A 13,696-nucleotide genomic window follows, 5' to 3' on the forward strand; every position below is an offset into this window, starting at 1 on the left:
GGTAATTACAGCACACATCAAGGATTTGGAAATGACAGGCAATTACACATTCAGACAGTACGATGCTTCATGTGCACTCGCTTGCAGCGCAGGTACCAAGAGGTGCACATCTGAAGAGTCTCAGCAGACAAAAGCACACGCATGTTCAGGCAATTTTCGCACACTGTTGGCATCATAAACAAAACAGGTGGCATTTGGCGGGCAGCCCAAAAAAAAGGGCTGACATTGGAAGTTTTGTCTTTTTGCTTTTTAATCACGGTAAATGTAAAGTACGGGTTGCCAAAGTACAGTTTGCCCTATCGAGGTCATTAAACTGGAAATACTTTGTCGTCGCATTTTTTTAACTAAAAGATAAAAATGTCTCTCTCAAACATGACATGCTTCTAAACTATTTACAAAAAGGAATAACAACACAAAGACTCAATTCATACAAGACAAAACCCTGACAATAAGAGGACAGTGAGAAAAGGAAGAGGAAGCTAAGTCTTTGCTTCATAATATCGTTGGCCTCCCTTTGTGAAACCTGTACGCCTGGAGTTAGGAATGAACTTTGACCAGGAGATAATCTCGCAATTGTCGCCACAGTATTACAGTCTGTGAACGGTAACAAACTTGGAGATCACGTTTCGATGAAATGTTTGTTTTGGGACTCTTTTTTTCATCAAGTAAAAGATTTTTGGGGCAATAAGCAGAGGACTCCGTGTTCTTTTCAAACTAAAAGTCTCCAGATGATCCTCCATCGTATACAATGGAAATCGGTCCTGACCCATTGAGATAATGACAATCTTTACAGCCTCAATAAGAGGTGAGCTGGCAACAGACTTCAGATTGCCTGTCCTGATGCTTTCCCGTAAAGAGGGAATCAAGCGCAAACAGTTTCAGACTGTAAATGGCCAATCCCGGATGAAAAGACGGATAACTTTCCGTTGCTCTGAGTCACAGCAGGACTTTAAATAACCTTCTCCACCAAAGCCTCGTCACCATCGACGCTGTCACACACTATTCAACTACATTGCTTTTCTTTCCCGCTGGACAGATTGTCTTAAGTCACAACCGTGTTGAGGAGACACCCAAACTTGCTCGTGGGAAAGAAAAAGTGCATTCAATTCACTAAGATGAATGCAATTATTCAAGCTGATTCATGACTAGAGAAGCACGCTAACTAAAAGCAAAGTGGCAGGCAGAATCGAGCGCATGGAAAGAGACTAATTGAGCAGAACGTCTATTGATGGTGCGGTGAAACGCAGCTCGGCAGCTCATCACGCAGAAGATGAAGAACACTTACTGTGGTCTGTCACCACTTTATATTAGCATTCAGATGATTTGCTGAGCAGAAAAAGAGACGTAATTAATGGTCCAAGCTTGTTTCATCCACGTAATGTTTTGAGATGTTCATGTTTTGAGTGTGTCGCGCCACAGCAACACAGTACTTTAAATCACCAGTTCTTTGAATTACGTTACAATGCGGTTCAACATTGAAAGTCCCTGTAAAGTTCAAATAATGTCCTAAATTTGACATAGCCCAGAGAAGGGTGCTCTAAACGATCCTACCCAATTTTAGTTATTCAAAAAATTAGCACGTTTATAAAATGAGACTTCAAAATCATTACCTAAAAATCAAGACTTTCTTGTCCACCAAATCTGCTGAAACCAGGTCTCGCTCAACTGTCAAATACCACCAACCTAGAGAAATGTTTGCAATTCTGTCCCGCCTTTTTTTTTTATGCCTACACATAACATCATGTTACATCCCACGAATGCGTTGCAGGGCTTTTCAACCCGGCGACATCGAGGCGCTCTTTTGCGGCCACGCCAGTAGGAAGCCGCTGTCCTAAAATGTTTGCTGTCATCTCAGACTTTTGGCTATTTTCTTTTTTCCTGCCTTGCTCTTCCCACCTCTCTTCATGACGTGCGAGCACTCACAAAACGTCGCTCAAAACAGATCACGGCATTTCCGCATTGTAGCCATCGCTAGTTTGCTAACATAACTTTGAAATTATGCCATTTCTTAACCCGTCTGTCTCTCTCTCGACTCTTTGACAGTGCCACTGACTGAAGTGGCGTTATATCAGGCTAAGCAGACTTTTTTCGAAGTATCTTACTCGGAGTCTTTTCACATAGTTGAATTGTGTTTTGAGCAACAAGGACACACAAAGTTCTGCAAAAGCAGACGTGTGTGTGTGTGTGGGGGGGGGGGGGGGTGTCTTACTGTCACTCTAACTACTGACCCATCCCCAAGCAAAAAACAAAACGTTACAGTGTGCGATAAAAAAAAAAATCTTTTACTGCTCAAGATTTGGATTATTTGGTCACTTGGTGGCCTATAATATTGAAAAAAAATCTACTTTTTGCCCCAATCCACAATAAAAATCACATGACCGGCCCGGTTTTACGGTCACGTGATCGGATCATCCCTAACATAGAGAAAAATGCAAGTTCCCTCAGTGCAAAGAAAAGCTTTGAAAGGAGTCATCGCCCACCATAACAAGACCCCTAAAGCTGGGTGTCATCTGCCTGTCTCTACATGTCAGAGTATTGGGAAAGTCCTTGTGGCGTGACAGTTGTAAGGTGCGTCACAGGTTGACAGTAAACTTGCAATGAAAGCCCACATATAAACAAAAAGAATGCTACGCCCAGCAGACTCCACAGAGGCAGCACAGAGATGGCAACAGATGCGAGACGTTCGTAACCAGAATCACAGAGAGAGCACACTGATCCTGCAACAGTCCAGACAAGAGCAGACACATCCCTGAACACTTTGACAAAACAAGGCTGCATAATTAGAGCTATAATTCAGGAGAGCACACAACTGGGAGCCCGTGTCCTGCCTGGAAAGGCCAAAACACGGTCCTTATTCAGGCGCCAAATTCACAATACCTAAACAATGAACAACACTTGAGTCCTCTAAGCCATTTAGTGGTGAAACGACCTATACGCTGAGATTACATCAGCCGCTCAAAAGTAAAAGAAAAAGTATTGTAAGGGACACTGTGTTGAGTGAAGGTCATATCAAACATGACCTTACAAGAATGAAGTTAATCATTAACCATCAATTAAGTCAGTTTAGTCACACTTGACCATACAAGAGAGGGTGTAGCTCTGATCTTTTCAGGTGGAAATACTTAAATGCTGCTTAAATGTCCAATGCATGGTTAAGCCTTATGATGTGCAGTCATAAAAAATAAAAAAAAAATGTTGTGGACTTACAGATGTCCAGGGACTCGTCAGAGCCATCTGGACAGTCCTTCTCCCCGTCACAGCGCCAGCCTTTGGAAATGCAGGTCGTCTGGTCCTTACACACAAACTGCTTCGGACTGCAGGTCCTGGTTTGGTCGTCGGCTTTGGGAGCTGAGAAGAAAACAAATGACTTGTCACGAAAAATAAATAAATTGTGTTGGACTGCCAGTGGATTAAAATTGTTTCAAAATGTAACTCACTTCTCAAACAAGGTATCAACAAAAAGCCAGTGGGAATTGGAATGCACTAGGCGGCTGAGCTGAGTGTGTATGGTTTTTTTTTTGCTTTCTCACTCAATGGACATTTCCAGATTCATAAAGCTTTGATGGCATTACAGAGTCATTTTACAATGTTTTTTTGGGGGGGGGGGGGGGTGACCCAAAGACACAGTCACTTCTGCAAAATCCTTCAGCAAGTTTTCAAACAACAGTGGTGCCTTGTCGTGTTGGGCTTCTCTTGGTGTAAGAAGTCGTTTCTTTCACAGTTTTGACTCCTTTAAAAAGTTATTCAACTTGTCTCACAGATGAGCTTCGGAATATCACAACGCAGAATCACATCACACTCTTATCGAGCCCGACCAGCGGGTAAACGATACGGGTAGGGCCTTGAAGTCAGTGAGGAATTGTTGCGGTGTACCGCCGAGAAGCAGCACCATGGCAACGCTCGTGATCCATCAGCAGTTTGACATTGCTGACCTGCTTTAAAGGCAGCTTGGAAAAGGGCTCCCTACATTAGTCAGCAGCGGCAAAGCACAGGAAGGTGGGTCTTTGGATTGCACTCTCTTGGTACTTTGCTGTTTTGTGCACAGTAAAAAGAGCAACAAGGCAGGCGAGCCTGCTGCCTTGTGAAACATTCTCATGAGTTGGGATGCGAGTTCAATGCAGAAAGATCCTGTGCCATGGACCAAACTGCTTGTCCTTCCCTTCAGACTCAACCAACAAGAGCTGCTTCGACCCATTTCCCAACGCCATTAGAGAAAACCTTTCACAAACGAGTGAATTCACTGATGTCAACGTTTATATTCATCAACTGGAATCCAACCAATCAGTATGCTTTTCTACGGCCGGAACGGCGCGGGAGAGAGTTTCATTCAGCTGGTCTATAAAATGCGTGTTTGTAAACCACTATGATGACTAAAAGATCCTAGCAGACGGCAGCGACTGTTTTGGGTTTCAGATCAGCTCAGCTTTTAAGGAGAAGATAACGATTGGGGGGCAAATCTTGGCTTGTCACATCTATTAAGAGGGATAGAACACGTTGAAGTCCGAACAAGTTTCGACACCTCACACTCAAACAGAGAATGTACAGTATTTGTATGGTCCAAAAACAGGTGTCGCAGTAGAAAGTATGTGTTGCAATTGTGACAATTAGTGAGGCAGTTCAAGTGCATGAGGAGCCCCAAGTAAAACAAAAACACTGACTGTCACCTCAAGCCATTTCACAGTCGTGGTTTCATTGTATTATAGTTTGAGGTGTCACCAAATCAAAAAAGTATGTATATTTACAGTATATGAGCATTAAATTCACTGCTGTGCATGTCATGTCCTTTTAGTTCAGAAACAGGTGTTTTGGGTCACACCAACCAATGCTGAACTTATGATGACTAAAGAACAGACAAAGCACATTTATTTTCCTGGAGAAACAGTCCATCCACTCTTTCTTTTGGTTGATTCGGTCCTTTTGCTGTCGCAGGACACAATTTTTGTGTGGGTCTTGAAAGATCAATCCAAACACACATGGGAAACACTGCTTTAAAAACATCCGGCAGTGAATGAGTTCATATATGGACCTAACATAAACACGTCGCACCAACTGAAATCGATTTTAATGAGCAAAACAAGATTCTCTGGACTTGGAAAGGCCATGGCTCCAGGGGACCACAGCACTTCTGATAGCAAGAGACACACCTAGTGCAGATGATTGCTTGATTCCTCCCCCATGCACGTATACCGGCCCAATGCAAGTGTCCAATTCAATTTCATAGTCAAGCTACAGCCGTAGGTTGGCGGAATGACGCAGGGAAATATCGCGACTGAGCCGGCCGGCGTTTGCTTCCTTCATCAATTTCATTCAACCTTCAACTGTCAGCCCAGCGATTTGGAAATGGCAAATGGCTTGTCACTTTATGTAGCGCTTTTTTACCTTTGGTACTCAAAGCACTTTATACTTATTTACCTACTGATGACACAACATCAGAAGCAACTGGGGGCTCAGTATCGTGCGCAAGGACAATGGCTGGGGATCGAACCCCCAAACTCTGGGTTGGGAGACGACCATTCTGCCACACAGCCACACCGCTTTGCCCAGTTCCACATCAGTTCGAATGGGAAGAATGAAAATGGTTCTCTTCGTTTTGTGCAACTGTACTGCAGCAACGCTCTGGGAAGGACAGTAGCAAAGGTCTCATTGTGATTCTCAGCAGGCACGAAGGACTCTCTCGCCCTGGATGACTCGCCTCTCCTACGTGCTTGGCAGGCAGACAGCTGTTGGAGGGTAGGCGCCAAACGGGACGGGAATTAAATCACAAGAACGCATCAAACTCGTGTATCATTGCAGTCAGGTCCCTTTTTGGCTGCCCCACTGACGCGGTTTAGGGTCTTACTTTCAAGGGACAAGTAAGCATGTCTACATCAAAAACTGTAACTTAAGAGTGCCTTGCTCTCACCAAAACCAAAACTGCATTTAAAAATGTTTTGTGGTGTAATAATGTCACTCAATGAACACTGACGGATCGATACGTGGTGCCGTAAGAGATAACAGTGAGACGGTGATCAAACAACGGGTGTGGAGTGTTGATTGAATGTGTTTCGAGGATGTGAGCGAGTACAGACACTCCGGGGAGGAATGAGAGGGGAGTTTGCTAGCCATGGTCTCAGTCCAACCGACTGACTCCTGAGCTTGTCAAATGAGTAAAAGCATCGAAGCCGTTGAGAGACTTCTTGGGTGAAGGCGTGCTCTCGCAATCTTCGTTACAAAGTGACTGGACCGGGCCCCGAGTTCCCCAAGAGTGGGCGTCAAACTGTAAATAAAACAGTGCGGGGGGACTGGCAGCCTCACCAGAGCTCCTCCAAAGCCCACGAAAATATTTCACACAGAGATGTGATTTGTGGATTCAGCCAGCAATTCCCTTTTATTCCAAAGTAAATTGCGACAACAAGCGAGCGACTTTTGAAAGAGGCTGACATGTTGAACTATTCGAGTCCAACAAAAGGAAATGAAAGGAAACCCGGGTTCATGTCAGCCAACAAATAAGGATTAGACTAAGAAGATTAATAAAATTAAAAGGTTCTTACCAAGATGAGGGGATGGAAAGGTCATTACTCAACAGTAGTCAGTAAAAACAAGCAATGTACTCAATTTGGAAACCTTAGGCAAAGGAACGACACAGTTCCTTTTTTTTTTTAAATGGTTCGACATGCAAACAGTTAGGAAATTAGACATCCAACAAAGATGGGGTCGAAAACGACTTTAGCTCATCTTATGGGAATTGGCCTGAGCAATGTGCAGGTACAGCTTCTCTCGAGTGGCTGTGCGTGTGCGTCCAAGTGCGTGCACGCATGTGTGCGCTCGAATTTTGGCTGAAGTCTCGGCACAAAAAAAAAAGAAATAAATTTGCACCAGGGCCTATCACTATAATGTTACGCCTCCGGTTTCAGAGGTATGCAGGCAATATACAAGCAGAGAAAAGAAAACAATTTACAACCTCCTCAGATGCATTTGACCCTTGGCAGCACAAGCGCACATTTGTATATTGTACTGTGTGATCATGCTGAGTGATTAATTTGTGTCAACCACACACAGCCTTCCTGGTATGTGGTTTTGGCTCAGGCTGGCGGATTTGGTTGGATTCTGAGTAAACTGCCGGCTGTACGGCGTGCACATTGGATTTCCTCATGCGGGGCCAGTAGAGCGCCGCGCTGTCCAAACAGTGCACACTGAAGTGCCCGCAAGCCCTGTTCATGGCAAAAAGCATTAAACATGAGCGAGTGAGCAAATGCACAAACGTGCACCAAGTCCCGCTGTGACAGTTACATCACTACAGGCAGACTTTAGGAGAAAAAGGAAATAGTTTGGAACCCATGTCTTCATGTGAGAGAAGTAAGATCAGGAGGTGTTGATTTCAATGTGCGCCGAAAAAAAATGTCCAAACAATCGTGAAGGCTGAAAGAAAGCCTGTGGGACGGAGCAGGATGAGGTGTTGATCCAAGCCGCGCAGGCCTCCGGTCACCATCACCGGCTGGGACACAACACTGACCAATCTCCCCCCCCCCCCCCCCCCCACCCCAATATGTCTCTCTCAATATGGCCATCACTGCAAAACAAATTCAATGCAGGGACATTCTGGCACCTTCTAATTGATGTCATGTGTGAAACAAAAAAAGGCAAGGCATGACTGTACAGGCGAACAGCTTTACAGTTGGATTACAATGAAAGGTTCATTTCCAGGCTGAAAAACAGGCAAAAAATGTGCAGGTCCTCCCACTTTTCTCAGAAATAGTTAGTGGTCTTGAAGTACGACACATCACTAAAATGCTCATTTTAGTCCAAGGCAAATGTCATACACCCAACGTTAAATCCTTCTCAATTGACTCATTAGACCAGGAATAATGGTCAGTCAAAGAGTAAGGACATTTTTGAGACACCTTGTACATAATGCACAGCTCACAAGCATCATGACTGTTGGCTGGTGGGTGAGAGATGGGGTTTTTTTTGTTTTTTTTTTAAATCAAGACCGCTATGTAGTAATTGATATTTCGCTGATGTTTGATGAGATGTTCTTCTTTTTTATGCGTGTCAATACAAGGATTACTTCTCTGGCTTGGGGCGCTTCCAAAACACAGGTCTTCCATGCACAGTACAGTGGCTGAATGCATCCCGAGTGGATTTTGGTGAAACCTAAAGTAACTTCTCTCAAAACAAGCGTCATGTTGGTTCAACGTATTACCCCAAATCAAGTTTGGGGCTCAGCCATATGATGGAGCTGTGTTTGTTGGACCGCTGTTAAAAGTTACTGATACTGCGGCTAAAAGATGACAGCCTCAAGGAAAGGAATAAATCTGTGTCTCGATGAATTTGCTTCATAGGACTATCGCAAAAGTAGGGCACACAAAGCGTCTTCTTTTCCTCTTTTGAGGAAATTAATTCTTCCAAGCAGCGACATCATGTAATTAGACCCCCACCACCCCACCCCACCCAAGGTCAAATGTAAAAGCGGTGCAGCTTCACACACTTGAGCCGGATCCCAAAGCAAGACTATTTGCATTATGAGGAACAACATGAGGAGAAAGAGGGCAGATGGAAGTTGTTATTCCTGCATTTTTGTGCCGCATTAATAATTCAGACGGAGCACAGTCAAGGCCTTTGGGATGTATTATGGAATATGAAAGTCAAGTTACAAAGTATGCATAGCAGCTGAAAAGGGTATGAAGACCAACGCTGCAAAGTATTCACCATTCCCACTGCAGACAGAGGCATTGACAATTCCTTTCAGACAGCGGCAATTACCTAAACTTTATTGAAGTTGAGCATGAGCCAAGCACTTTAAGAACTTCAATAAAAACATGCTTCAATGTTGTCATCGTGTTTTCTTCACTCGTGATGTTGCACTTCATAAAAAACGGCTCTCATTAGCCTTTACAGAAAATACTTCAATGTCACGTGGTACAAAAACTAAAATAAATGTTTGACCATATTCGTAACCCCAAACCCTAATTCAATGGAAAATCCTGCTTCTTCTTCTTCTGTGTGTGCTTCAGCCACCCGGGAGCCCTGTAATACGGCCATATATTGGCCGCATATGGAGATGGTCTCAGGTCCTTGGCAAGGCCATAATGTTAGTAGTTCTTTACAGAGGATAAAGAATACATGCCTGTGAATATTGTTATATTACGCATCTTCATGTGCTGCTACACCGTTAGTGTTGTTTAAAGGATTATAACCCTGCGACACAGGGGCGTTTTGTTAACCCGTCTATGGCGTTTCATATTACATGTTAAGCTAGTGAACTTTAAGGCAAAGTTATGTGGCTGTGTTGAATATACAATGTGCAGTTTTCTTTGGTTTATGTTTAGGTTGGCAGAAAAACTTAAATGGGAATGAAAAAAAACAGCTTGACAACTGTTTTTCGAAGAATTGTTCACAATCAGACAAACTGCTGCCTGTTGAGGACTCAGCAAATAAATGGACAAACCGACAGACGGACTGACCAACGGACGGACTGACGGACCAACCGATTGATAAATAGCAAACTAGTTTGCGGTCAAAAGAACAACAACATGAATTCAGCTGTGGGAAGTTGAGCATCAACTTGTGGAAGGAGGAGTTCGGAACATTTTGTTTCTTATCAAAAGCTAACTGATTAATTGTTTCATTGATAGACCGTTCATTTTCCCCATCGTGAATCAAGGTGATTCCAATGATCCCTGGTTTGTAGCCAATGTCACACTCTGCCGACTGTGCAAGATGCCTTGTGACTTCGAAGAAAATTAAGCCTTGACATTTTACCTCTGCAGAGCGAGTGTTAAAATTAACACGACCCCCCTGCAATTGAACCCTTTACAAACGCTAAACAAAACTCTGGATGGTCAGCTGCGGCCCTCGTGGAAGGAGTTGACTATTGGTGATGTTCGGCTGCCAAGCACCACTCACAGCCGCTGCAGGTGTTGGGAAAACATCACAGCCTCCTGCCACATTTCAACAAGACTGGGTGCAACTGTGCGCCATTCAATAAGAGTGACGTTATTGTCACGTCCGTAAAGGCACATCGCTTCACATACGCACTCATAGTCCAGTGTGAGAGTTGGTCACTTTGGGAAAGGAAGAGAAGAGTGGGACATTATCAAGAGAAGAACCAATGCCTGTGAAACACTCACAATCTTTCCCTTTTAGGGATGCGGATAAACACTGATGTGGTAAGCAGAAAACAGCAATTACACCACACCCCGGCTTTTGGGAATCAACAAACGCTCTTTCATCTGCGGGCTCTCACACTTACAGTATGTGTGCAACGGTTGATGCGCCTCTGATGTTTGGTCACGGTTGAGGGAAGTGAAGGGGTGGAAGCAGGCTACTTTCAGCACCTTTGGACTGAGTATTTATCATTTCACAGAAAGGGAAACACCAAAATGGCCACCAATCGCAGTTACAATTTCAGGTAACTGTTGTTTTGTCCCCTTTGGGTCACCATCCACATGTTCTACTGTAGTATCTGCGACTTTAGAGAGTGCATGGCTAAAAAAGGCAGATGTTTGCAGTGCCAGTTGTACAAGAAATGTGAGGCCAGGTGCAATTAAAAGGTTTCGGCAAAACGAGTGTAGGCTGCTGAAGAATTTAAAGTCTGGCCCCCGAGCCACATTCGCACTTTTCACCACAGTCAGCGTGCCGCTCCGAAATGCTGCTGAGGTCAATTATGCAAGTTGACTGATTAATATGCCAGCAGGGTGATCGTGATGAGGAACCCTTCCAATGGCAGCAGCAGGATGTCAAGTACGATCTACGGCTCCTCCCCATGAAGTTGATTTTAGGACATCCAATGGACAATTATTATTATTATTATTATTATACAATTACTGTATACCACTTGTGTCAAACTCAAGGTGCGGGGGGCAGATCTGGCCCACCATAGCATTTCATGAGGCTATTTTTCTAGACTTCTGATTTCATAATGAGTTCTTTATCCATCAATTTGTTACGTACTGTGTACAGTGTGTAATCATTTGAGGAGTTACATTTATACGGTTTCCCAGTCAGAATGGCCCTCCAAGGGAAACCGCAACTACAATGTGGACTGTGATAAAAAATGAGTTTGACACCGCGGCTTTATACTATTGATGCCCAGAAGTTTGGGAAATATTCCATTTCCGAGCAAATTGAAAGTGATGGTGTATTGCTGGGTAGAAAGTCAAGTGAATTTCAATGACAAGTAAATGTGGTGTTGCTGTGTGTTTATACTGTATGTTATGTGCGTGTTTTTGGAGGGGCATTGTGTATCCCACTTTTTACATAAAAAAAAAACGAACGAACGAAATTGTAAATAAAATTATTTGCTAACCAAGAAAAAATAATAATTTCAATGAAATGTGGTTGCTCTAAGCACCATTATGTTGCTTTCAACAATGACAAGAGCATTTGTAATTTGCCAGTTTATTCAGGTCAATTCCCATTTCGAAAATCCCTAACTTTGTCAACTCTCATCCACTCGTTCCGCAGCCTGTTTGCCGTCATGATCCCATTTAAATCAAATGCGGTGAAATGAGGTGAGCATTTGAACTGACTATTTTAACAGTTAAAGTCTACAGACGACAGAGTGGTTAAGACAGCAGCTCTTACTTTGAGGCAGTTCATTCAAGTCGGTCCTGCGCTCGACTTGACGCTTCACCTTTTCTGGCCAGAACGCTATAAAGGCAGCACTTTTACAAGTGCCACAGTACCGCCACAAGTAAAAGTCGTCTGTTCAGCAGTGAACTGTTTTGACTTTTTGACCTTCCTCTTGCTAATCCCCTCTCATTCATAAAATGCAGCTGTGCCCCCCACCCCTCCCAACCCCCGCGGTCTATCATTTGGACTCTGGAGAAGTGCATTCTGGTCTTTGGACGATGTCAAACTCAAATTCAGATCAAACAGGCGCCGCTTAAGTTGACCCTGAAGAACAAATGTAGATCTTGCGTATCATTTGCAGGCCCCTACTCCTCGTGTGATGGAAGCACAGGTCCGTTACAACAAATGCTTCCAGCAGAGGTTTATTTCACTTTTCAACTCTTCTCTCGCCCCCTCAGCAGCCCCATCTAAATTGGATTAATGGTCTCCCTGTGCCCAGATGTTACATACTACTGATGGGAGGAGTTTTGTGACTTTTGTAACCCTAGCTATGGCATTCACTGGGAAAAAAAGAAACTTCCGTTGGTACATCAGTTACCTTTTACAATATCTAATTCCAAGAAAAGTATGCATACAGTCCACACTGACTCCTCTAAATGAAGCGCATTCTTCCTTTGCGATCCAAACGATTGCGCATGCAATTTGTGTGTGCTAAGTAACACAGTGTGGAGGACAGATCATAATGACATGACAATGTGACCCAATGCGTGCCTGCAAGCTGGCCACTTCAACAGGTCCAGGCTGTTCAAATCTCGTTAGCCAAGTTAAGGACCTGCGATGTCATTATTTGATGGCACACTGTGCTGTCAGTGAACCCTCAGAGGGAAACACAATCTCGAGTAACGCGACCAATCATTCATAATGAACACATAGTGTAGCTACATTAAAAGGGGGACTGTGGGAGGGGGGTACACAAGGAGAATGTGTCTGATTGTGGTTTCTTGTGCTGCCAGACGGCTTCTTCTACCTGCTCATTTTGGGAACGACCTCGTGGTCGTCTTTGCTTTGAAAGTAGGCCCTTGAACCCAGATCAGATCTCGACCAAATGCTTGTTTTTGTGTGCGCCGCTTTCACTGATGAATGAATCGATCGTGGCATTCGAAGGAGGCTGCATGCCGCTGTGTTGTCGGCGTCGCTTTGTGTGTGCGTGTGCACTGCTCGGGCCTGTGTTTTGTAGACCCAAAATCAAGTGGTCACGTTTCTTTTGAGTATGACAGTGCACGAGCAGCCAACAGGCGACTTACCTTCGGCAGCACCGTTCGGAGAGATGACCCCCAGGCTGAGTAGAAATCCAAAATAGAGCCAGCTCATCGCCATCTCCTGAGCAATGCCCCGACGGTGCTGCTATTGGCAAAGGAGCAGTGGAGGTGGCCGGGGGACTTGACTGGATCTCCAAACCCAAAGTGGTCCGATCGAGCACCTCATCCGAGCCCCAGCTCCGATGATCCGGCAGGGATCGTGCGTTCGTTGGGCTGCACCCTCAGTTCAGCACGCCTCCTCTTTTTCTTCTTCGAGGGTGGAAGGAATGGAGACGCCGCTCACGTTAGACGAGGCGTTGCAGCAGCACTGTCATGTATAAAGTCTTGGAAAGGGCGCTCAGCTTTCAAACATGATGCACAGTGTGGCTCCTCTCAGGCAGCGCACACTCAACACCACGCCACCACCGTTACGAGCTCGCACTCACTCACTCACACCAGCACGCGCACACACAGAGACGCAGACGCGAGCACACCGGCTTCCCTCACAGGATTCCGCAAATAAAATGACGGGCAAACACAAAATGCCCAAATAAAAGGCGCTTTCGCCTCAGGAGCGCATAAAGTGTCTCCTCAAACGTGCAATCGCATGAGTGGGTGCTAAGTATGCAGCTCCGAGGACCATTGAGGAGCCTGTGACGTAACCAGCTTGATTCCACACGAAAAAAACGGGAGGTGAGCGGCGGAGGGCCTCTGCGCATGCGTCAGCACACCTCCCTTTTCCTACTATTTCATGCGCCTTTTTAGCCCACTGTCAAGGGGGGCACGCGTGGGGTTGGGGAGTGGGGCTCAATTTAAGACCTTTGTACTGTATGGGCCTCACCCTT

At 44.8% G+C, this 13,696-nt stretch overlaps 1 protein-coding gene across 4 annotated transcripts in view; it reads right to left on the reverse strand.

The window, feature by feature from the left end:
- Positions 1-13,472, reverse strand: part of LOC147211097 (low-density lipoprotein receptor-related protein 1-like) — an 83,289-nt gene extending 69,817 nt beyond the window's left edge. For 2 of the 4 annotated variants that reach the window (XM_086121809.1, XM_086121791.1), the window contains exons 1-2: positions 12,858-13,472; positions 3,208-3,348 (exon numbers count right to left, since the gene is read on the reverse strand). In XM_086121809.1, the coding sequence (XP_085977935.1) occupies positions 3,208-3,348; positions 12,858-12,930 (214 nt within the window). In that variant the 5' untranslated portion in view covers positions 12,931-13,472. The remainder of the gene's footprint in view (positions 1-3,207; positions 3,349-12,857) is intronic. The other 2 variants (XM_086121817.1, XM_086121800.1) reach the window with 1 other exon arrangement.
- Positions 13,473-13,696: the final 224 nt, after the last annotated feature.

The sequence above is a fragment of the Hippocampus guttulatus genome, chromosome 1 (genome assembly GCF_054856545.1).
Source record: "Hippocampus guttulatus isolate MCC_2025c chromosome 1, RoL_Hgut_1.0, whole genome shotgun sequence".
NCBI classification, from domain to species: domain Eukaryota; kingdom Metazoa; phylum Chordata; class Actinopteri; order Syngnathiformes; family Syngnathidae; genus Hippocampus; species Hippocampus guttulatus.